This window comes from Zosterops lateralis (assembly GCF_965231275.1).
Source record: "Zosterops lateralis genome assembly, chromosome: 4".
Classification (NCBI taxonomy): domain Eukaryota; kingdom Metazoa; phylum Chordata; class Aves; order Passeriformes; family Zosteropidae; genus Zosterops; species Zosterops lateralis.
The window spans coordinates 11,527,344-11,552,764 of record NC_139765.1 but is presented as its reverse complement, the minus strand read 5'-3'; the positions used below and the strand labels follow the sequence as shown (position 1 = coordinate 11,552,764).

Genomic DNA, 25,421 nt, shown 5'->3' with positions numbered 1-25,421 from the left:
TAGAAAGGATGTGTGAAGGCTTTTCCTCAAACCTGCTCTGTGCATTTGCTGCTTGTGGAGCCTTCAGGAGAAGAGCCTCTCTGTGTTGTATCAGATCAGGAATCACTTGGAGAGGAGTTCTGCCTCCAGCCCTGACTGAAACCTGGTGTGGCACAGCAGAAATTTTAACGGTGATGTTTTCAAATTGAAAAGAAAAATCACAATGCCCCTTAGTTACAGTTTGTAGTGCTGTGGAGGGGAGGTTACAGGGAATATTTCTGATACCTTAAGTTTTAGCTTTCATATTTTCAGATTCTGTGCTGCCATGGGGTGCAGTTCTGAGCCTCACATTCAGTGCCACTCAGCTCTTCACAGAGCAGGGAGACAAAACAAATCCTTTTCCTGCTCAAGACCAAGGACAACTTTCAGGCCCAAAAGCACAAACAATGGTGGCTGGAGGGAGGAACAAGAAGGATGGGACCTCACAACCTGAAGCTGTAATTGGACAATTAAACCTCAATATGCAAATGGACCAAAACTTATAAAAGTGTGAGACCTCATGATCCATTGGGAATTTTATGACCATTTTAAGTCCACTTTGAGTGTAGCCCTGGCCAGGCCCTATCCTGCCCAAGGTGTATCCTAAAGGCCTTTCAATAAATCCCTGCTTTATTCTCCAGCTCTGTCCAGTCTCTGTTTCAGGTCAGCCTTCCCAAGGCATCAGTTTCTCTCTAGTTTCACTGTGGAGTCCCTCAGTGCATGCAGACAGAAGACAGCTCCCTCAAAACTCGGCCTTCAGCTCCCACAGCTGCACCAATGACGGATGGAAAGCCTCAGGCTGTAGCTGAAAACACATTGGTCTAGGTACTCCAGCCAGAATTACACCACCTGAAAATGAGTAGTGTAGCCTGAATATTTTAATAAACTTTGACAGTAGTAGAGAGTGGGTCTGCAGTGAGGTAGCTGACCTTATGTAGCCTCTGAGTCAGATCATTTGTGAAGTCAGTCCTGACCACTTCCACAGTTCGGCCATGTGGGGATTAATGAATGAAATTCTTGCTGTTGGTGCCAATGTGTTTGGATCCATGCCTTTTATAACTGGAGTAATTCAAGTTAATTTTATTAATCAAGTAAATGCTTCATATCTGATGAGTTCCTCTCCTCCTAGGTGAATTCAAGCAGCAGCCTCATTGAAAATCTTGTTCCTGGTGCCCAGTACCAAGTTGTGGTTTACCTACGGAAGGGACCATTGGTTGGACCTCCTTCTGATCCTGTCACATTTTCCATTGGTAACCCCTGAACCTATTGATTAAAATGCATTTATTTGAGGTTGTCTTGATGGGGTTTTTTTGTTTGATTTTTTTTAATATGTGCAGTATGTTCATTAAGTCCTGTAGACCACACTTTGATTTTCTCGAGTTTTACAGTGGATCTCAATGTTCTCTGCTTTGGGATTTGAAAATGAGAAGAAACCTCTGAGACTAAAATTTTCAAGAATTAGGATTCCACCAGGTTCCTATAAAGGGTCATTTAGGACAGAATTCAGTGATTTTAGTTTCAGTGTAATTTACTTTATTAAGATTACCACTTAAACAAAATGTATTAGGGAGAGAGAAGGAAAAGAGAAAGAAATTCAGTGTACACAGTTACATTGGCAGCAAAATATTCAACCTGTGTCACCCAGTTTCTCCTTTTGACAAAAAGTCTGCTCAGTGGGACAGCAGATGGCAGAAGTTAGAGATCTTCAGTATTTTTAATGCTGCTTCCTCTTTGTGATATAGGGAAGAAAGTGAAACAGAAAAAAATATGTTATCCTATGAAGAATTTAATCCTTAAATAAAGACCAATGTGTGGCCTGGTGATTATGGTGAAAGCCTTATCATTCTCATCAATCTTCTCATATATTTTCATAAATTTGATCTGAATAAAAATTTGTAGAGCATGCCATATTTCAGGAAAGGTAAAATTAGTAAGTAAATATTTATATATACTTTAATGTTAAAATTTCTATCATTGGACAGTTTGTGCAAATGCTTTTGATCTTCTTTCCCACTATAATTCAAAAATCTGAAAAATTCTACTTTCATTTGCTAAAGTAAAATCATTTATACCCAAAGTAAATAAGTTTCTTAATTTTCTCCACTTTTGTGGAGAAACAACAATTGTTGTTGCCTTACAACAATAAAAGTTTCTTACAAAACTGAAAATGGCAATCAGTTTCTAAATAGAACATGTCATAACTTCCTTATTATACATGGGCTGTTTTTATGCAGTAAAACAACAGTTGCATAAGTTTTCATTTCATAACAGTTTATTGAATATGATACTCAAATAATAGAACTGAAAAAACAAATTCTTTTGTGAACTTACCAGTGGTGGCTAATGACAAATGAAACTCAAATAAAAGAAAATGCACTTTAAAAAGTATTCCATTCTCCCCATGTTTATCCTAAGGCTCATTTTCACAAGGTGAAAAGCAGTTTGGAGAAAGCAAAGACATGATAAATGATTTATAAAGGTAAAGGCAATCATGTGCTAACATGGGCTGAAGTAATCTGGGTGCTGGTCTGCGTTCTGACCCAGTGTGCAATAGCTGGGGCTCTGCAACCCTGTCAAATGTTAGTTCTAAGCCCTTATTCAAGTAGCCTCAGTGAAGTCATGAAGAATAATTGCTTTCCAGACCATACAGGTTGCAGAAGTTGACCCTTATGTGACACTCTTCAAATCACTTGACTCTTTCTCAGTGTCACCACCGTCTGTGAGGCAAGAATAGCAATACATGACAGAACCTTTGGGTTCCCCAGGGAAGGAGGGATAGCGATGAAAACTTTCCTTTCTCACAGTGCTCTGGCTTTTGATGCTTTTGTTTTTGAGCATCTTGAAATACCGCCTAAACATCCTGATTTTCAAAGTAGAATAGAACCCTCCATTTATGAGAAAGCAAGCTGTGTGCTTCATTTCAAGCTAAGCAGCCAAGTGGTCTGCAGCCACTTCTGAAAAAGTAGTCTTAAAAGTAGTTTTAAACTGGAGAAAAAAATGCTCAAAAATGGTATTTAACTGCTTGTGACCAAGAAGTTCTTGGGGATTAAAGTCATGAAAAGAAAACAAAAAAAACGCCCCCAGAAATAGGTAGAACTTGATTGAGGAAAAGTATAATTTTGAAATAAAGTGCGACTGATAACACATGCACGTTACCATAATTTCTGGTTTACAGTGCCCACTGGAATAAAGGACCTGACACTTTACCCTTTGGGACCTACTGCTGTGGTTCTGAGCTGGAACAGACCTTTCCTTGGGGTGTTCAGGAAATACGTGGTAGAAATGTTTTACTTCAACCCATCAACGATGACCTCGGAGTGGACAACCTACTATGAAATAGCAGCAACTGTCTCTTTGACTGCCTCTGTGGTAAAGTGACCATTCCTGTCTTGCTCTCCCATGCCTGTGTGGCCCTGGCACCTCATGGCACTCTCTTTCCCAGCCTTTTCCACATGAATATGTATATGTGCATTTAAGCCTGGCACTTTTTTCCCCAGCAAAGCAGAGAAAATGGCCAAGGGTGCTGGAGGCATTTTCTGGTCTAAAGTAAGGCACTGCCAGCTGAACCATGCTAAATTTTAAGCAGAGCAATGAGACAGAGGATTAGCCTCCTTCTTTTTTTTTTTGGTTGTTGTTGTTCAGCAAGTCCAGAGGCAGCTTCAGTTTGTGGGTCAGTTTGTCAGTCAAGGCTTTAAAAGTTCCACCATCTCCTCAGGGGGTGTAGTCCAAAGGCTTATCTACATAATTAATATTGATGGTATGGATTTGGGGCTTGCAGGCTGTTCTTGCAGTGTGCCATGTGGAAGGCTTAGCTGTGGATTTTTGTGAAAAAAGCCTCCATGCTTCTGAAGCTGCAAAATCCTAGGCCAAGGTTTTAATTAGGTGAACACTGGTCTCTATAAGAACACACTCACTCGTGTTCACAGGTGTCTTTGCAGATATAAAGTGAAATTTTCCTCCTCTTCTCCATTATTTCCTGAGAAAGTGGAAAGACTTTGTTCAGACTTTGCTGTAGTGTGAGACAGAAAGCAATTCCAGCTGAAATTAGTTGTTCCCAAAGTTATGAGTATGCAAAAAAGATAGCAATAACTTCTGCTGCTGTGAGAGCCACAGTGATTTACTGTAATTGATTTGCATAATACCATTTGTAGAGTCATTTTGGCTCCAGCAGCTTTACTGTAATTGGGTATGTGACTATAAATCTAGCACGTAAATCTCCAGGGAAATTAAAAACAAAAAATAACTTACCAAACTGGTAATTAATATCTTGTAATCATGACTCAGCACAAATAGATTAATAGCTGAGTGATCTAAGTCATCCAGGAGATAAAGCTATCATGTAGAGTTAATGTGGTTCATTACAAGAGGAGATGATGTTGTCCCTTACTGTTGCAAATCCTGCTCAGGGAAGCCAAGTTGGAATTTCTTTGTCTGGATTTCAAACTGAAATGCAACAGTGCTGTGTCACAGCTTAAGTGAGCACTTCTTCAAGGATAATTTTAAAGACTAATCCTGAATTAGGAAAATAGTGTTTCCCTCTTCTTCCCTTGTGGCATTTAATGTGCAGGTAGGGACTGGTAAACTTTTGTTTGGGTTCTCTGGTGGTGCTCCAGATTCCCACTGATCCCTGTGATCTGCTGACACCTCTGAGTGGTGTATTCTGAAACAATCGTGAGAAGAATCAAAAATCAATGTTTCTAACAGCATGAAACAATCAAGTATTATTTCCTGGAGCGTTAATATTTGATAAGAACCTTTGGAACTGGATTTGTCTTTCCACTCTGTTTAGTTGCTTCATTCATTTTGTGCTCTGCAGCTTGCTTGAAAATTGTCAAGGCAAGGTTGGTATTTTCAGTATGACACCAGGGGCATGTCACAAGAAATCCAAGCATCTTCAAGGTTTTGGTGTCACTGTGGATACAACTTCTTCCAAAAATCATGAAAAGAGCAGATCACACCACCTATATTTGCATTGCCTTGTAGTATCTGGAGAAAAAAGATCTGTAAAAATAGCAACTTCTGTGTTGTTGAAGTTGTTCATTATTTTCAATCTGCCTTTATTTTGAATTTTTAGAATATCAAAAGGCTTTTCATTTAAACATCAGTATCTTAAATATTCTGTGCTGTCAGTGGAAGAATTAGAATTTTAACTTAAATATTACACGTAATACTGTAATATAAAACATATTGCTTTTTATACTTCATTTATATCTCATTTATATTTACATATATAATTTATGTCTCATAAGTCATTTATGTTTCATTCCTATTCTATTTATAATAAATGGTAATAGAAAGTGAAGTACACTTGGAAAACTGGAAAAAAACCCCATCTTTTAAAGTGGCAATATCTGAGACAAAAACATCACTGCTAATTTATCCTCAAGCCCCACTTAATCAAACTAGAAACACCTACCTTTTCCAGTTAAATATTTTGCCTTCATCACACTGGAATTGTGATGGAAGATTACTCTGTGTGAAATGTTCTTACCACCCTGGAAATCCTTTGACATCCCCATGGTGGGCAGAACCTGTGACAAAGTGGATGTGGATGAGCAACATCCCAATTGTGTTTGCTCCCCTTGCACAGACTTTTTTAAGAAATTGAAAGGCCAAATTTCAAAGATTTCCACTGAAGGAAGGAATGGGAGCTCAGAAAAATGAGTTTCAATGAGGTTTATAAATACTGTTGTGTTTCAGAAGTCCTGCCTTGTGCTGGTGAGTTCTCTCCTGAGCTGCTCTTTGTGTTTTGTCCCTTTGCAGAGAATAGCCAACCTGCTGCCTGCTTGGTATTACAATTTCAGGGTCACCATGGTGACCTGGGGGGACCCAGAGCTGAGCTGCTGTGACAGCTCCACCATCAGCTTCATAACAGGTAACCAGCCAGCTGAAAACACTCTGGGAGTGCTCCTGGGGGCAGAGACACTGAGAAAGTCTGATCTGGGTTCTGTGTTTCACCTACAGATCATTACAACTTAGGGTATTTATCAGCTAAGTGAGGGTTTTTTGGGTTTGTTTGTTTTTTGTTTTTTTGGGGGTTTTTTTAATTATTATTTTTAAGTTTCTGAGGACTGCTTGAAATAAGCATATAAATTAAATTTTCCTATGTCAAGCACAGTGCTTGATTGCTCTGTTGCAGTCCTCCATCAGCTCAGTGCATGGCTCCTGGTCAACTTTTACCACGCCATATATTTGACACACAGAGAAATTAATAGGTAAATAAGTAAACCTGAATTCTTAGGGGTTTTAATATTGTAAAACACTTTTTCCTTTATCTACAGTATTTCCAAGTGTTTTTTCCTCCTTTATCACCCTCACAGTAATCCCCAGGTACAGCACCGAGAGGAGTGAGCTGATAAAACCACACAGATTTCCCCCTTCCACTTTGGGCCAGCCATGGATTTCACACACTCTGGCATCTCTTGGCAGATTCTTTGGATTTGAATCTTCAATATGTCCAACAGACCAGCCCCAGAGGGAGCAGCACGATAGAGGCCCTGTTAGCACCTTGCCATGTGTTTCCAGAATCCAGGACACTTAGGTCAAAGTCAGAGCTCTCCACTGAATCATTTTGCTTTTAATCATTATTTAATTCACCTGGCTGAAGCTCAGGTGATTGAAAGCAGTAAATTTTTCAGTTTTACTGTGGGACGCAGTGAAGTATGACTTGCTCTTCTTTGCCATCTGTAGGATGGCAAAGGAAAATCAAGGTATTTCAGATAAATCCCAGCCTCTCATCCCAAAGCAGAATCTAGCCTAGTCCCAGATTTTCTGTTTGATGAGAGTTGGAGAATGTACCTGAAAAAGTCACTGAATGCGATCCATTTGCAGTGATGATTTATACAGAGCCTGAGCCCCAGAGAGCCACGACAGGAAAGTCATCAGCAGTTAAAGCTGTAGCTCTACTGAAGTCAACAGAAGCCCTCCCATGCTGAGATACCTGATCCCAGGCTGCTCTGCTGACAAATTCTGGCACTTTTCCAGTGCATCAGAACCTGTGATAGCTTTGTGAAGGGTCTCCAGGGATATTCGTTGTCCTTTGGCATCAATCAGCTTTTCTGCAGCGCTGTAAAGAAGCAATTTTCCAGCTGGTTGGCTGCTGTATGAGGGAAAAAATGTCTTTTCCAACTGATTTGGGTACCAGGTCCAGCATTTTAGAGTGGAAATGTTCCAGTGGGATACTCACTTCAGTACTGTAGCTCCAGAAACCTGCAGCAGAAATGAGGGAGATTAAGGGTCTTCTAAAATGTAATCTGTCATCAGTACCAATCTCGATCTCTGTATGATGACAGAAAGACTGCTACTGCTCTTAAATGAAAAATGAAATAACTTCTTAACTAGCAGGTGCAGACAAAATCAGAAATGGATGAACCTCTAAATATCATCCATTTGTGGTTGGCAAAACACAACATTTGTATCAATGCTTAATTTCTCTTATTATCAAGGGTTTATAATACCCTGTGTTTCTGATCTGATTTTTTCTGGTTTTAATATCCAGCCCAATATATTTGTTGTACTTTTATCTTAAATTATCTGATTGAAGAGACACAACTTTTCTTTTTCTTTTTTTTTGTCTCTATACAGATTTTTGTTTTTTCTGTTAATAAATTATTTCCGTTGAACCCTTCAGGTGCTCTCACTTTTAGGTGTTTTCCCATGTTAGTTTTTTCCCCCACTCTGCCTCTCCAATTTTTACTGTCTTTACTAAAGTACCTAAAAACTGAAAGTGTGATACTAGCCTGCTGAGTGCTCCTGTAGAGGCACAATCAGCTCCCTATTCAAAGCTCTCCTGTGTGTGCATCTAGATGATTGCATTTCCTGCATCATCACACTGAAGGTGTGTGTTGATTTACTTCTATTTTATTCTAACAGAATTTATCACTTGTTGTGTACATGCCATTTTCCAACAGATCCAACTTCACACCTGGAACTTTGAAATTCTTTTTTTTTTTTTGAGCAGGCCCAGCACAGGGGGCAATATTTCACAGTTCAGCCCTTTCCAAACCCTGCTCTCCTCTGCCACATGCCATGTTACTTGTGTGGTTCATCAGCACTGCTTTTACTTCCAGGGTGCTGATGAAAACGTTGAATAGCAATGAGGTGTTGAAATCACACTGTGATTTTAAGTGAAGAGTCCTAACAAAGAAAGCTGATTTGGTCAAATTGCAAGAAGCACTTACCCATAGATGGTCAGCACTGACTGTGAGCATTAAATGCACTCCTGTCCTCTGATTGCCTTTATTACTTGCAATCTCTTCAGTTTTGCCCAAGAACCGCAGCCAGGCTAACTTGTGAGGCTTGCCAGTTTGTCACGTCTGCAGGTTTGAAATGTTTGTCCCCAGTAGGTGCTGCCTTTTCAGGGCTTTAAGTTGCCAGGAGACTGAGAGAGAGTTCTTTCTCACCCTCAACCTCTTTTCTCCCAGACAGGGAGCAGATGGTTTTATGGGGCACTTGGTCCCTTTCTGCATCATTTTGAAGAATGCCACCTTTGCTGCACAGGTTGCCAGGAATTAAACCAGGAAAAAACAAAACAAAACAAAACAAAACAAAACAAAAAAAAAAAAAAAAAAAAAAAAAACAAAAAAAAAAACCCTGAATTTTAAAAATACTGGAGTGGAGGTTTTGTAGGCTTGACAGTACACCATCTGCCAGGTCTTCTGTGTACAACTGCAGAGCCAACCTCCACACCAGGAGCATGAGCTTGAGTTTCAAAGCCAGAGTAGAAGGATCAGCTGGGAGTGTGAGGATGCAGCTTGCAGAAAGCTCAGAGCAGACATCTCCAGATGCAGGATCCCACTGAACTTCAGGACTCAGGATGATGACTCTCACAGCAACTGGAGAGATGTCCCCAGCAGCATGGGGGAGGTTTGGGGGATCCAAGAGACTTACCAGAAGCAGCATTTGTTCTCCCAGCTCCTACAGCAGCAGTTGAACGGTGTTATTTTACTCAGGGAGAGCTGGTGGCGCTGCCAGGGTTGCTGTGGTGACTAATGAGCTTTTAATGCCACCTGCTGTAAACAGCTGGATTTAAAACAGCCGCGTGCAAAGGCTCTTTGGACCACCAGCATTTGCTTTTTACAATGAGGATGCTTTTCTCTTTGGGGAAGCAAAAGGAGTGAGAAAGACAGGCTCTTGGTGCTGATAACTACCACAGCACTTGGTCCTGTGGGTGCTTCCAGCTGTGTCTTCAGACCAGGTCAGCAGCAGGGTGTGAGTCCCCACAGCCTCTCTGTGCTCCCCAGAGCCTTGTGCTAAGGGAATGGCTCACACCAGCCCTGGTCTCATTTATCCTGGACATTCACTGTCATGAAAGCATACCATCAATAATAAGGTGCAGGGGGAAATCATTATTCCTCGGTTAGATTCATGTCAGTCACGGCTTTAAACTGCAAGGAATACACAATCCATGCACAGGGATGGGCTGGGAATTTTGAAAATTAAACACTGCTTTAAGTATTCTTTACTAAATCAGGTTGCTTCTCCTCCCCGGCACAAAAGGACATTTCCAAGATTAATTTGGGAGGATAGTCTCAGTAAGCATTTCTAAGTTCCTCTAAATTCTCTGCGCATTGCATTTGCTGCCTTCCTCAGCGATTACTTCAGTAAATCTCTTCCCTACTAATGCCAAAGTGGAAGGAGCCTCCGTGAAAGCAGCAGTGACATCTTGTGGTCCCTTCCAGGAGACCTGGAACTCCGAGACATTCCATCCTGCATTCCCTGTCAGCCACAGCTGTGCTGGCACACCCAGGGCTCTGCCCCTCTGACCTGCCTCAGCACAAACACACCAGGGCTTGTGCAGAGGAGGACCAGGCAGGCCACACTGTAATGAGATTTAATTTATGACTGGGTAGAAACACTAATTATGTAGTGGGTTTACGTTTGTTGAATTTTGTTTGTTAAATTTGGTGTAGTGGTTTAAGTGGGTTATTTTTGTTGTTGCGAGATAGGATTAGGAGAAAAAGTAGGTTTAACTTAAAGGTATAAACATAGATTAATTAACACACATTAAAAGAAGGGAAAATGAGAATAAAAATGAAACTTTTAAACCACATTTTTTTTCTTTTACAAACTGTTTACTTTTTTACAAACAACATGAAGAGACACAACTTGTGATTTTTAGTTAGTTTTTTGAAATTTTCCCTACTGTGCTCCCCAAGAATTGGCCAAGCACAGAGATTCATACCTTTCCCTGTTGTATCCAGGTTACCCTACTCATATCTCCTGAGCTGAGGGGGTTGAAATCTTCACTGATAACTGATTTTCACTTTTGGGTTTCCACTCACTGTTAATTTAACTCTTCTCTGTGGTCCTGTACCTTTGAATTAGGCACTCAGGGTGAGCTGGGCACCTCTGCTCCCTCTACAGTTAATGGAGAGGCACCTCCCAGAAGGAATCCACATCTTAAACACCAATTTTAGGAGGAGATGTATTCTGGAGGTTGCTGTCTTTCTGCAGGTCACAGCTGATGAGAGCCAAGTGGGGAAGGTGGCTGAGTCCCAGTCCCTGGGGGCGTTTAAAGGACATGTGGATGTGGTGCTGAGGGGCACTGCTTGGTGCTGGGTTAAGGATTGGTCTCACTCTTAAAAGTCTTTTCCACATGAGTGACTCTGTGTTAGGTGGGCTGTAGAGAGAGACAGAGACTTGCTGGCAGCTCCAAAACAACAAAAAACCAAAACCCTTCTAACAGGCTGAATGGGTTGTGATGGGGCTCTTTTTTTCCTGCCTTCCACTCTGGGAACAAAGGTGGTCGTAACTTCTCATGCAAAAGTTGTTCTTTGGAAATCTGCAGGGTTTGGACTTTTCCCTCTAGGAAGATGCAAGCTCAGTGAAATTTTTTTTTCCCTATGGAAAACCTATCATAAATAGGTTACATAAATGTAACAATTTATTATTTCTTTTCAGTTCAGTAGCACAGTGAAGAAACATCCGAGGCTTTTAACTTGAATTTGAATTCTACTTACAAATGTGACTCAAAAATTATTTTTATCTGCCATGATTTTTTTTTAAACTGAAAGATTGCAAAAATAAATGAAATTTTGTTCTAATTATCTCGCAAGTTAAATTACGGTTTTCATATCTTTTAGCTAGTGCTCAAATGCAGTAGCTTTTAATGATCCTTTCCTGATAGCTTTGTGATATTTCTTTTCATGACAACATCATTTAGCAGAAGTTTATCACTGGATTTTCTAATCAGTCATGTTAGACCCTGTCTGTAACACACTTGTCTTCTTCCTTCAGCACCAGTGGCACCCAAAATTACCTCGGTAGAATATTACAACCACCTTTTATACGTCACCTGGACCTATGGAGGAGATGGTCCTGACCTTTCTCATTCCAGGATGCTGCACTGGATGGTTGTTGCAGAAGGAAAGAAAAAAATCAAGAAGAGTGTAAGTATCAGTGTGGAAGGTGGGTGGTGTTCATTTCTTTGGGCTTTTTTTTTTCTTTTTGGTGGGTTTTTGGTTGGTTGGTTTGTTTTTCTGAGTTGATAGCTCAGGAAAACTTTGACAACTCTAAAAACTTTGTATTACTAAGTTCCAGCAAGTTTGGTAGAAGCCAGTAAAAGTTATTTCCCAGTGTTAGCATGCACTTCCAGAGACTTGAGCTCTCAAAACAGCCAATGGACAAAGAGTTTCTGTAGTGATCCAGTGAAGGTGTTGATAATTTGCATAATTTAGAAAGAGCTTAGAAACTTCTCAGCTTCAGACAGTAAAACATAAAGAGTATTCTTGTATACAGGCATGGTATTTTCCATTTTTATTTATTGATAAACAGAGGAAACTACTGGCTGAGATTTTTTTTAGTTCATTCAAGTACTGTCACTTCCCATTTTCTGACATTATCCTCATAAATTCTGTGTTCTTCATTTGACATTTGAATACAAGTTCCACCGAATGATGAGCTGAGGATTTCACCCAGAGTGTGTGCACTTAGAAAACTTGCCAGGTGCTAAAGGTGTGCTCTTGGTACCTTCTTGCGAACATTTGGAAAACTGGAAGTGTATTTCCAGCAGAATTGCAAATTGATCACCAGTTTTCGTTTGAATTTGTGTGGAACATCCCAGCTTTCATTAGATTACTTGTGGCTGCAGGAGTGCATCCATCTGGAGAATGCAGCATGAATGTAATTATATGATCAGGAGAACTGATAACTTTTAGGATTTGGATCCTTACTTCCAACAAGGAAGAGAACTAGATTTTAATTTTTGTACTACAAATAAAATATTCTATCAATTGATTTTTTTAAAAAAATTCACACTGATATCCCTCTCTTTCTTCAAAAATCATGTTCTCTGTGAGCTTATTATTCTTCCAGGAAACACCTGGTTTCTCTACCATCCAACTTCACTGAATATGAAAACTGTAGATTAAACAAATACAAAATAAACATTTAATATGAAAATTTAAATAAATTAAGACCGAAATTGAATATGTAATTTTAGATTAAACAAAAGATTAGAAGTTGAGGGTATCTACAATATAGTATATCTAAAAATAAAACTTAAAAGCTTTAGGGATGTCTTTACAAACGTTTGTCTTTATATTCCTTGTAAGACAAGGGAACCCAGAGAGTGTTCTTTAGGAAAATCCTGCAACCCCCTACCTATTTATAGCTAACTTTTACGGTTCTGTTCAAATCGATAAATATAAGTACATGCTTGCAGATATCAGACCTGTTCTCTCAAGCTCTGCTAGTCACTTTCAAAAACTGTTTCCTTTAAAACTCATACTATACCGTAATATCGTAATGTGATTTTATTATGATTGTTAATATGTGGTTTTTTTCTTATGGCATTATTGAAATAAATGGGTAACATTGTCAGATGATGTTGCCTTTTTCTTCCTGCTCTCCGTGTATTTCCCAAGATTCCACAGAAGTTGGTCAATTTTTAGAGAAGTGATGAAAATTATATGCAAAACCCTATTGGTCATTATTGAGAACAGTCAGTTTCTCTTGCATCTGAAACCTTCCACCTGAGAATTAAGTGACTGTGAAAACCAGCGTGAAATTCCTGAATGGGCCCTTTAGAGTTAGTCCAGAAATGCCCTGAAAACATTGTGTTCCACATTCTCTATCCTTCTCCATGACTCTGGAGAAATGGGAACATTACATTAAAATAAAAGGAAAAAGTTATTTACTCTCAGTCTTTTAAAACTCAGCTCAGTTTTGGACCTGGCTTTGAACTTGTAGATGTTTGAAGTCAGACCCTGAGATCTATTGTCAAGTCAACAGGTCTCCAAGAGGTGCTAGACTTGCCCAGATGGATTTAATTTTCAGGTCTGTAGGACATACAAAGGCAAGCCTACACCTGGGTTGTGTGCTCTTCTTTGAGGCATCTGACCTGATTTAAATTCCTCTAAAATTGCAATAGGCTCAAGTCCATGGCTTGTTTAGCATTTTGCACAACTTGAGAAACCTAGATGCTCTCAGAGGGCTGAGGGAGAATTTTTTTTTCCTTAATTTTTCACTGGTCACATAGAAAGTGCAGCCTAAAATTCTCTTCCTTTTGCATTGTGCTTCTCTGGTTTTGTGTTTGGTCTCAGTGGGAGCTGGTTGATGTCACTGGTTGAGTCTGGAGCATGCAAAAGACATCTGCTGTGATGCACAGGATTTTCTCTGCAGTATTTTGAGTGACCAGGTTAATTCTGTGAGGCAGTTGTGTGGTTTGTGTCACGTTTAAGCTGGTGTCTCTTGATTGTTCAGGTAACACGCAACGTGATGACTGCAGTGCTGAGCTTGCCTCCAGGGGACATTTACAACCTTTCAGTGACTGCTTGTACTGAGAGAGGCAGCAATACTTCCATGCCCCAACTTGTGAAATTGGGTAAGAAATGCTTGTTCTTAAGTTATTAACTCAGCCCACTCATTTGACTGTGAAGTGACTCTGTCAGCAGATGCAGTACTTTCCTTATTCCAGTCATGTACCTGTGAGCCCATTTCTTTTGCAAAGCTGTGATTTTCACCTCACCTGGCTGTGAAGATTGTCTCATGCCTCTGTGTGTGAAGCTACTCTCTTAAAATGGTTTTGCTCAAGAGGAGCAAGAGTGGCAAAATTTGACTGTAAGTGGAAGTAGGAGAGTGGAAATCACTTAGTGCCTTGCTGAGAGAACAAGCCAACTTCATAGTTGCCTGCCTAAGGTCCTGAACACGTGTAGGTTTTGAGAATGACAACTCAGGCTTCACAGATGAGCTTTTCACTAGAAAGCAGAACCTTCCTTTCTGTTTCTGACAAGCCTATTTCTACATCTCTCTGCCACTTGGTCTGCTTTCCTATCTCCCCTTCTTTCTCCCTGGACATCTGCAAAGTCTTTCAATGCCAAAAACTTATCCTTAAATACAAATTAATGATATCAGTCTTTATAAAAACAGTCAGATCTGTGAACATGGAACTCAGCTTCATTTTAAGAGAAATATGTTTAATATACTCATAGAAACAAAAGAAAACTCGAGAGCTTGATCCTTAATGTAGGAGTTTCAAATATAACTTTCTATGTAATATCTTTCTTTACTTGGGAGGAAGACTGAACATTGCACCATTGTACTTTATGAAGTTTTAGTTCTCTTTTGAATGTATGTGGCATTTTGGAGCCCTAGGTACCTAAAACACTGAAATTTCCAAGTGCACCAAACTGCTTTTACAGGCATTAGCTCCCCTGAGAAGGTGGGTAAAGAAGAGTTTGTTATTTCAGATGGATTATCCTCTCTACCTGAATAATAATCCTTTTGTGAGTCACCATGAGAGAAGTGAATATAAAGGACTCTGTAATATCTAATTGGATTAGAGGTCTTGAAACAACTATTGCCCGTTTATGTTTCTCAGAACTCTTATTCACAGTGCTGAGGCAAACAGTACAGACACAAAAATCTCAAGTTCTTGCAGGTCTTCTTACCAAAGGCAATATTTGAAACACATAGAGAAATTCCATGAGTTTTCTTTTCCCTGTGCAAACCATCTCCAGTGTTTTTTCCCATGCTGTGCCTGTGCAGTTATGTGTGTGTATTTGTTCCTGTGACTAAAACACGGAATGTTTGGGGGTAAGTATTACCCCCTGCTACCATTGTCCAGTTATTTTAGGGTGGTATTTCAAGACACCAGCTAGCCTGGTCTTTCAGGCAGATCCACGAGCCTTATTCCTGTTGTACACCCTGCCAGCAGGGTTGTATCTTCCTGTTCTTTCCTTATGGATGGGCACTCTTATTGAACTTGGATGGATATTTTGCCCTTCAGTGGCAACAAAGAGAAGGTGGAATGAATTCCATTCCAATGAATCCCTTCTGGACTTTTGGTGTGGGGTTTTCTGCTGGATCCAGTTTGATTTTTTTTTTTTCCTTTATGATGTTTGAACTTTGAATAGACAAAAGTGGGGATATTTAGCCAGAGGTTTTCCCTCTCTGTGTTTCTGAGGGGAGCAATGGGAGTTGTAATTAGCAGTAGTGGAAACTGACTCCAAGTGATAGACGACTCAGCACTTGGCAGTCACTTAAGCATTTCTGCCAAATGTTCTTCCCTCCATGATGTTTGCTTCATCCTGGCAACATTCCACCTGCAGAAAAATGAAGCCATTTGCTGGAAGCAAAAGGAAGATTTGCTTGGGACGCTGCCCAAATGCAAAGCTCGTATTTTAATTGAGGCCATTTTTTTTTAACCTGAATGTGTTTCTGAGTCCAAGAGCAGATATATGTGTGTAATTATGGGAGAGGGACACTTTCTTGTGTAGCACAGGGACAATGTGTGCACTGCAAGCCCCGTGACACATGTGAATGTGCCTCGGTCCCAGCTCAGCTCTTTTCACAATGTCAGTATGGCTTGGGCAGACTCCAACCCCAGAACACAGATCTGATTCTTTCAGGATCAGACACATCTCCAAAATGTCTATAACTACTTGAGCAAGTCCCTTGTGCCAAGGTTCTTGTGACAGCATCTCACAGAGTAAAGATAACAAATTATTTGTGAAAGGAAAAAAAAAATCAACCCAGAATGTTTTTGTGCATCACCCATTGTATGCAGTGTGTCAGAATCCTGAAATCAGTCATGGTTCGAGAATTACAGCTTTGATTAAACACCCACAGAATAGGAGATCTGAAAACTGTGCAGAACAACTCAGAAATACACAACCCAAATTTTACAGTCTGTGAAGGCAAAGTGGAAGAGCCCAAGAGGCCTGAGGTGTGGAAAGCTACGGATTTACAGTACCCATCATGTGAAGTCATCAGGATGAAAATTATGATTAAGCACTGGTGTTTAAATAATACTGAGGAGGAGAAGAATTATCTCTCATATTAGCTCTATGCTTAGGCTGTTTGCTCCTCTTCTGGTCCTCTAGATATTTTCCCCACTGTTCTGTGCTTTCCATTGCCCAGGTTGGTTTGGCTGTGGCTACAGTGAGGGCTGACCTCCACAAGGGCGCACAGGCAGGGAGATGGCCCTGGAGTCAGCAGCCAAGGCCAATGGACATAGGCTGCTGAGTGCACCATCCATGATTCATAACATTTCTGATGCCATTGCTCCCAGGAGACCCTCCATCTATCACTCTTGTCATAGAGTTGTCCCCTGCTCCACAAACTCTTGTATTTGTTTGCCTATTGTCACTTCATCCAGCACAAAAGCAATGAAAATCAAAATAATTAACTGAGAACCTCTACAGATCTGGACCTCTGCATTCCTACAACTCATGGAAATCAACACAGTTCCAGTAGCCCTTAAATGTTGGCCAGAGGGGAGGGAAGAAAAAAGACTACAGTTTTGTTTTTTTTTTTAAACTGCTAATTGGCTAAATATTTCCTTTGCTGCAATTAAAGGAACCTAGACAGCCTTTACTTTTGAGAAGCTGCTTCTTTATTGTCTCCTGGGCAGGCCTTGTGAAGAAAAGCCTTCTCAAGCCAAATGTGCTGGTTAACAGGTGGACAGGGATCTTTCTGAAAGAGTTCCTGCTAACATTGTTCTATGAATAGAATTCACTGATCATCCTCAAACAAGGGCTCTGCTGAGAAGGGAAGTGAAGTAATTATCCATCTGTCCAAATATAGAATAGTTTAAATAGAGAAGAAAAACCAACATATTTCATCATCTTCCCATTTTACAGTGGTAGTTTGTCATCCTGAGAGGATTTACATTGGTAGACTTTATCTGAAGGAAATGAAAGATAGAAGGGCATCACACATTGCTTTAGATTTTTTTCATTTTTCTCAGTTGTCTCAAAATTTAAAGATAAGCTTAATGAAAGGAGATTTTTCTCTTACACCAGAACCAGCCCCTCCAAAATCACTGTTTGCTGTCAACAAGACTCAGACCTCTGTGACTCTGCTGTGGGTGGAAGAAGGAGTAGCTGATTTCTTTGAAGTCTACTGCCAGCAGGCTGGATCTGGCCAGGAAACAAAAGTCCAGGTATGTGTCTCTTCTTTGGTGTCCACTCTTCAGCCCAGAATTAAACTTTTAAAAGCTAAACTACTACAGCTACTCTTCAAATGCTAAAATATTTTCATTGCTTTGCAATATTAAGGTTGACCTCTGTCTTATTGATGACATTATAGAACTGGTTGGAGAGAAACTGTGTGCATCCAGCAGTGTCAGTGGAATTGGCTCTGTGCAAAACCTAACAGGTCACAAAACTAAGGGAATGCCAATGAACAGGAAGGGGAAAATGGTCAGGTAGCTCCATAAGGAATGGAATAGCTCTAAAATTATTTAGATGCCATGAGATTTCTGATACACTATCTAATTATTTCTGGAATACTTTATTCCTGCTTTTGAGATCTGTTAACTGAAGTTCAGTAGAAGCTTCCTTGCCATTCAAAGAACACCTTTATGCAAATGTGGCTGCTCCTCATGCATTTTATCTTGGGGTATTTTTTTCAAGACCCATCTCCTTTTCTTTCTGTCCAGTCAGTAACCTGTGCTCAGCAGCCAATTTAAATATAGAGTATTTAAATGGGTGCTGCTGTTCAGTGAAAAATAGAGAGCAGTAGTAGCTTTAATTCCTTGACATTCAATGCTGTGCAACATGTGAGGTTTACTTTGTGTTTCAGCTGATGATCTAATGAATCACTCTGATTATATGCCACAAAACATTATTCTCTCATGGGCACTGTGACATGTAATGGGGAATCATTCAGAAAGAAGTGAAAAATTACCTACTTAAACCACTGATTACCACAAAAGACTTGCACACTCTTTAATCCTATGGAAGATCAGTCTGAATTATTTAGTATTCTTTTTAAATTGAGACAGACAAGGACTAAAGGGAAAAAAAATGCTTGAATGAACTTTAATCTTTTGGATAGTTTAGATTCCATGTCTAGCTTCCTGCATTTTTGCTATTCCTGCTGAATAGCAAAGGTCGTGAAGTCATTATCATCACTTACCAATGATTCAAAATAGTGATGAGAATGGGCAAGGAAAGTACCAGAGGATTTGCAAATTCAGTTCAGAGTAGATCTGTTTTGAGAACATCAGGAAAAGACTGCTTCATTTGGCAGATGCTTCAGTGGGTGTCTCATTTGTTGAGGGAACATCTGGCATTGGGTAAGGCACAGAAATTGTCAGCTCATTCCCCATTAGATTCATCACTCTCTTTTCTGTCTCCATGAAAAACTGGGAAGGGCTCCTGTCTGAGTTGCAGAAAGGGATGCTTTCCAAATAGACTGGTGAAAATTCTTGGTAATTTTCCATGCTAATTTTATGAACATTTTTGTCCCTTTCCTGCATCTTTAAATCAGTGAAATGAAAAGCAACAGCTTTCCTGTTTTGAACATCTTGGATTTGAGTTGACTAATTTAAATTTCCCAGAGGAGAAAATGGAAACCAGGTCCAATTGCCAATTGTGGCTCCTCCTTTCAGCTCAAGTGATAAAAGTCTCCTCCTTTCCACTCATGGACACGTGATTTCTTCTGCATGGTGTACCTCAGAATTGCTCTGCAACAGGAGCTTAGAATTGGGCCATTGGACTGACAACGGGCTCTTGCAAATATCCAGTGCTTGGGACTTGTTACAGCATCTTGCATTCTCCATCTGGAGTGGGTTCATTCATAAAACTTCTTCTTTCCCTTCTAAACCACTGGCTCAGCATCCCTGTTTTTATAATTGTAACACACCCCAGGTTCTGCTGGACAGTCCAGAAAACCAAGGGCCTCAAGGATCTCTTTCTTTAAGTCAGTGCATTTGTTGTTCTTGCTGTGTTTGTTTTCTCTTGCTCTATCAGCATTTAAAATCCACAAAAGTGTTCACAGGGGTCATAGCAATTAACACATTGTGTAAATATGTTGCATAGAATTTCTGCCAGCCAGAAAAACTGAGGTGTAGGGTGTTTGATCATTATTATTGCCAAAAAACTTTGCTCTAGCTTTGTTTTTCACCTTGACCATTCGAAAGGGCTCACGGGTCTCCACACCCAGAGGAGCTGCCTCAGAGGCAGAGATGACATACATTCAAATCAGAATTGTGATTTCATTCATGCCAGAGGTTGTGACTGCCTTGGCTGTTCTTTGAATAAAAACAACTTGATTTTCCTCCTACCTGTGTGGCTTAGAAACCAGAGCTCATCAGCTGTGCCCACCTCTGGGGTGTCCTGGAGGTCACAGAGCTTTTCCCTACCAAGCATGTGCCTGACCAACCCACTCTGGGCCAGGTGTTCTTCCCTTCCCTGAAGGCTCTGGAGTCCCTGTGGTGCTCTGGGATGTTCTTGCAGCTGCATTCATCCCTGTTCCTCTCCCCTTTTCTGCCAGACTCTCTGTGTGTTGCCAAGGGCAGGCCCTGGTTGCCTTTCCTGTGTTTCAAAGGTGCTGATTTCTTTCACCAGATCTGTCTTTGTGTGCCAGATACACAGAGCACCAATTTGTGTCCTTGCATTTAGGGGAGAGAAAACAAACTCCTGTATGCTTTTTCCCCATGTCTGCAGGAACCTGTCACTGTCTCTTCACATGTGGTGACCATTTCCAGCCTGACCCCTGCCACTTCCTACAACTGCAGCGTGACTACCTTCAGCCACAACAGCCCCAGCATCCCCACATTCATCTCAGTCTCCACCATGGGTGAGCAGCACTGCCCTGCTTTCTTCCTCTTCCTCATCCAGCTATATGTGTTTCCCCTCGCTTTCTAAAGCTGCAAAATAATGCTGGCCCCAGGAGGTGTTGGTATCATGAAAAGGCTGCCAGATGAGGATGGGATGGGATGGGAGAGCAGTTTTGGAAAACCTTTAGAAAAGGCCCCACTTGACTTGGGAAAATGTAAACTCGGGGCTCAGTTCTGTTCTGCATTTTAGAAATCAGGGACGTGGTTTGTGTTGTCAATACTAAACATGGGGGTACTGCTTGATGATATTTATGGGGAAAAGTGTTTTCTCAGCCAAACCCAAACAAGAGGAAAATCACATTCATAAGCTGTTAAGGCTTTCTGTATTCAGCAAAAAAGTGAGAGAAAGATCTTCAGCCAAAAGACTCCTACAGGAGGATCCCTAAGCATGTTGTTTTCCAGAGTAATTAAGCAATTTCAACCCAGTATATTACAAAACCCCAGCTTATTATTTTGCTTCTGGGTCAGAAAAATAATGGATTATTGCTGAGGAACAACTTCAGAGTGGAAATGTGCTTTGAAGACATAGATGATGATGAATATCTGTATTTTGTATTACCTTCACCATTTTCCCTAGTGTTATAAATGCCTGCTAAAAAGGGAAAAATAATAAATCATAACATGCTAAAATTTAACAAAAATGCCAGAATGAAGTAATTTCCCCAAAGAAATTTTCTAAGAGCAATAGCTACTCAAACTGTCTCCCTTTATCTCCTGTGGTAGATTTTTCTCTCTCTAACACTCCAGGCTCTTTGAGATAAGTTTAAAAAAATTGCATTATCAACACTCAGGGAAAACCAAAACAAAATAAAAATGTCAGTGCTTCTGAACCGAATAACTGAGAGTAATTTTCTGTGTGTGCAGTCACAGAGATGAACCCCAATGTCGTGGTAATCTCTGTGTTGGCCATCCTCAGTATCCTTCTGATTGGGCTGCTGCTGGTCACTCTGGTTGTACTCAGGAGAAAACACTTACAAATGGCCAGGTAAGTCCAGATTTATGTTAATTAAAAATGAAAAAAAAATCAGACACCAACAAACACATCATGACAACAGTTTCAGCTGGTGATAGTTTCAGCTTTTGTATGTGGATGCTGCTTGAGGTGAACAGAGTGTCTTCAAAAAAGTTTTGTTGCTGTTGAGCACATCTTCTATCTGTTTTCACTCTTGACCCGATTGACAAGCCTCAACCTTTGTCTCATTTTGAGCTTTGCAGCGTTGATTCCATCAGTGCTATCGCTTATTACAAAAAGGTTGTGTCAGAAACACAAATGTTAATTAGGATCCGAGGCAAATGGGCATGAGCAGAACATCAAGGTTCTTTGCAAGTCTTTGATATGATTTGGATCAGGAGATTTTTCCATATAAACAAACACTTTCTAGTGTCTATCTCACCATTTGCCAGTCTTCACCAATCATTTGTACCTTGTGAATATTGAAATTTAGTTTCATTTTCTAGGTGATCTTACCTGCAACAGTTCACTTTGATGTGTGGGTTGTTATGGCCTGTGTGAGCTGTGGAAGTTTCCCCAAACCCTAGATATTTGGTTTACCTACTGGTTTTGAAGGTGTCACAGGGTCTTTGTCCTTTTTTTAATCCATGTAATGTATTTTATATTAATTTACTGTGTCAAAGAAGGAAATTATTTCATGTAAAAACAAACTTACATAAAAAATCTTGTACTTAGCAGATGCTGCATTTTGTGGGTTGTATTTTGTCCATGTATTCCATACAACAGATGACCACATCACACATATTTTTCAGGTTATCTTTTTAAGAAAACATTATGTAGTTTCTTCCTTTCACATATAACTGGCTCTGTGAAAATCCCAGCTAAATTAATTCTCTTTACTATTTAATTACTGTGCAGCCAGCCCAAAGCTTTTTCTCTTCCTCACTGCTCCTAGCCACAGAAGATAAACACCCCAGAAGGAAATTAAAAAAAAATAAATCCAGTAAGAAGCTGCAAGCAATTGTTTGCTTAAATCAAGAAAATAACCAAGTTAGTTATAATTTGTAGCTAAAAATAATGTACTTGTGTGTTGTGGTTTGAAAGCAAAATGAATGAGAGGCTCCAAGTCAGAGATATAATTTAATAAGAAGAAAGGTAAAAAGGTAAAAGTAAAATAAAATAAATGCAGTAACACAAAGGATCACTGACAGAGTCAGAATACAACCTGAGCAGGATGGTGGAAGCAGTCCAGGTGAGGTGCTCTTCCTGAAGCAGTGATCCTGTAGAAAGGTCTGGTAGCTCTGGTCCTCTGGGAATCCAGTGGGTAAGTGCTGCTTGCACTGTCCCAAATCCCAGCTTATATCCAGGTGAGAATGCTTGGCTCCTCCCCCTGGGCAGAGCATCTCACCATAGCATGAGAAGTGTGAAATGGGTCCTTGATGGCCCATTAACAGAGATAACCCCTGGAGGGAGTTACCTGTGACTCATGGGCCATTAGCAGAAGGCACCCCAAAAGTCATTAGCAGAAAACACCCCAAAGGCGTTAATGGGCCATTAGCAGAAGAGGCAGGGGGCTTGGGAAAACACTAGCCCACCTGGTTTCAACAGTTCATGAAGATGGTGATAGAGTAAATACTTTGTGTACATCCTACACTGCAACCCAGGACATTGTGATAAAGACACCACTAGAATGTCATTCAGGATTTGTTTTTCTTTTCCCTGCAGTTATTTTCGTAAACTCAAAATTACTTATAATTATCCTGTAAAAAGGACACAATTAAACAACTTCTCCTTAGAGTAGGAACAGTGAATATTTAGTATAGAAAGGTAAATATTTAACCTGTGTACAGAGGCCAGAAACCATTGCTAGTGCCAGGCTATGAAAAGCACAAATCTGGACAGAAGAAAAAGTCTATTTGAGAATTTCATTATTTTGAAGCATTTTTAGGCAATTTGACCTCAGGTGGTGTTGAACATTTATTAGTTTTGGACAAGTAGGTTAAGGGGTTTTAGTTATGTTCATTACAGATTATCTCAGACCTGGTCACAGATGTGAGTGTTTAGCACTTCCCTGCAACTCCAAGAGTTCTCTGTTAAATCAAGTGTTGTGAATCCAAAAATAGTAACTTTTTACCTAATGGTCTTCCTGGAACAGGGAGTGCGGGGCTGGGACCTTTGTGAATTTTGCATCTTTAGAGAGAGATGGAAAGCTCCCCTATAACTGGTGAGTGTTTGAAGCAAAGCTTCTGCTTTTTCCCCATCTCTGCTTTTTGGCAAATGTTATCTGTAATCTCAAAGTGCTTATTCTTTATGTTATTGCTGTTCCTCTTTAGGATAAAATTACTAGGCTTGTTAATTTTGTATTTTATTTCTTGAATGATGACTGAAGACATGCATGCTGTCACCTGCTGGTTTTTAATAGGCAATGATGTATTTGCATGTCAGCCAAGTTGCATAGATGTGTTTTGGGAGGGCTTTTTTTTTTTTTTGGCCTTTCTCTTACAGACTTATTTCCTAAAATACCACAACTGTAGAAACTTGATCTATAAATTCATTAGCACATTAGCACATATATTTATATGCAGGAGGAAGCTTATTTGTACATAACTAATTACCAACTGTCTTCATACAGTGTCTTTAATTGATATTTCCTTATGTCAAAAGGACAAAACTAGGACAGGCCAACTCAAATATATACTGTAACATAATGTTCAGTGCTGTTGAAAAAAATAACAAAAAACCCCTAAATACATCTTGCTGGTCTAGAATATCACCTGCAAAGGTTGCAGGCACTGATATGGACTCTAAAGCATCAGCTGAGGAGAAGTATTTGAACAAAGAAAATCTGTAGTATTAGCTTTTATAGAAGTAAAATGCTCTGAGAACTGCCTGGCTGGCACCAGTGTGGTCATTTCCATTCCTGTTTTGATAATCAAATGAGTGGTAATGACAGGCCCAAGGTTTACTGCTCTGTTTTTAGCAATCTCTGCAAAATTCTCTTGTCTTTCAAGGCAAGTCCAAACACAGACAATTCCAAGCATGACATCAGCCCCGTTTCAGTAGGTCAGAAGAAAATTTGTCCCTTTACATCCATGCTCCGCTTTGCTGACAGCTAAGAAGCTGGAAAGAAAAGGAAAAGTTGGTGTACAGGGAAGTGCTTCCATGATCTCACAGGGCACAGCCTGCCAGCCAGGCTGGCATTAAGAGGATTGACCCTGCACCACCACAAGCCTTTTGCTAATAAGCCTGCAAAGGAGCTAACAAGCCCAGCAAATCTTGTCAATATCTCACTGTGCTGCTAATTAACTGCATATTAAACAAGCTTCACTTGCTTGGTTTAGCTTTAATATCAGCCAGCTTTTTGCAGTACAAATGAAACCATTCTTCAGCTTCTCTTGCTTGGACTATATTAACGGCAAAAAAAGTCAGAAGATCAAACACTTGTGTTAATTAAATAGCCAAGCTTGAATGAAATTATTAAACTAGCAACAGACATTATTAAAACCATAAAATGCTTTTTTTTTTTTTTTAATGGAAAAGGAATTAATAGGTTTGGATGTGAAAGTGAAGCTTGATTTAGTATATATATATGTGTATGTATGTGTGTGTGTATATGCATATATGTATACATACATAAATTAAATTATAAAAATATAAAGAGAGGAAAGCATTCCTGCTTAATATCGCCACAAGTTTCTTGTAACTGAAGGCAGTGTGTCCTTATCTTATGGTCCTTTTTTTTCTCTGAGAATTGTTTTGTGTGCCTCTGTTGTCTAATGTCAAGACCAGATCCACAATCCATCAAGGCAGCCAGGTGGGAAATATGGCCCTAAAAAGACAGAGAAGGATTGGCTCATTCCAGGGATCCAGTCAGGGAGCTATGAGCATATCCACTAATTCCTAGGAGGAGGCTCAGCAGAGTTTTCAGGATTTCAGCAATCTCTGCATCTCTTTCTTTTAATTAAGTTCCATATGCCTGAGCAGGATGTGAAAGACTTCATGAGTGCAGAAAAAAACCCAGTGTTGTATTTATTAGGCAATTACATATTTTTCATATGTCTAATAAAATCAATTGTTTTAGCTGCCAGAGCTCCTAGTCTGTGAATATAAATCAGTTTGCAAGTATGTTAGCCAATGATTTGATAAAATGTGGAAAATTCTTGTGAGGGTTGACAACGAAAGAAGCCCAAGCTTGAATAATTCCTTCTGCCTCTTCAGGAAAGAGGAAATAAAAGTCCCATGTGGAGTTTCTCAAAGGAAAGAGATTCCAGCAACATCAACACTTCTCTGTCCCAAGCCTAATGGAGCCTCTGTGGGACCAGGGACCTGTTCATGGGAAACCAAATTTCATCCTCAGTCCAGCCCCATAGAAACTCAAACAAC

General features: G+C 40.0%; 1 protein-coding gene across 2 annotated transcripts in view; it reads left to right on the top strand.

Annotated features, from left to right (window-relative positions):
- Positions 1 to 25,421, top strand: part of PTPRO (protein tyrosine phosphatase receptor type O) — a gene marked incomplete at its 5' end in the record, with an annotated part of 144,014 nt that overhangs the window by 100,206 nt on the left and 18,387 nt on the right. For both annotated transcript variants that reach the window (XM_083860484.1, XM_083860485.1), the window contains 9 exons: positions 1,148 to 1,268; positions 3,194 to 3,387; positions 5,782 to 5,893; positions 11,257 to 11,408; positions 13,723 to 13,843; positions 17,265 to 17,404; positions 19,914 to 20,046; positions 20,951 to 21,071; positions 23,194 to 23,262. In XM_083860484.1, the coding sequence (XP_083716610.1) occupies positions 1,148 to 1,268; positions 3,194 to 3,387; positions 5,782 to 5,893; positions 11,257 to 11,408; positions 13,723 to 13,843; positions 17,265 to 17,404; positions 19,914 to 20,046; positions 20,951 to 21,071; positions 23,194 to 23,262 (1,163 nt within the window). The remainder of the gene's footprint in view (positions 1 to 1,147; positions 1,269 to 3,193; positions 3,388 to 5,781; positions 5,894 to 11,256; positions 11,409 to 13,722; positions 13,844 to 17,264; positions 17,405 to 19,913; positions 20,047 to 20,950; positions 21,072 to 23,193; positions 23,263 to 25,421) is intronic.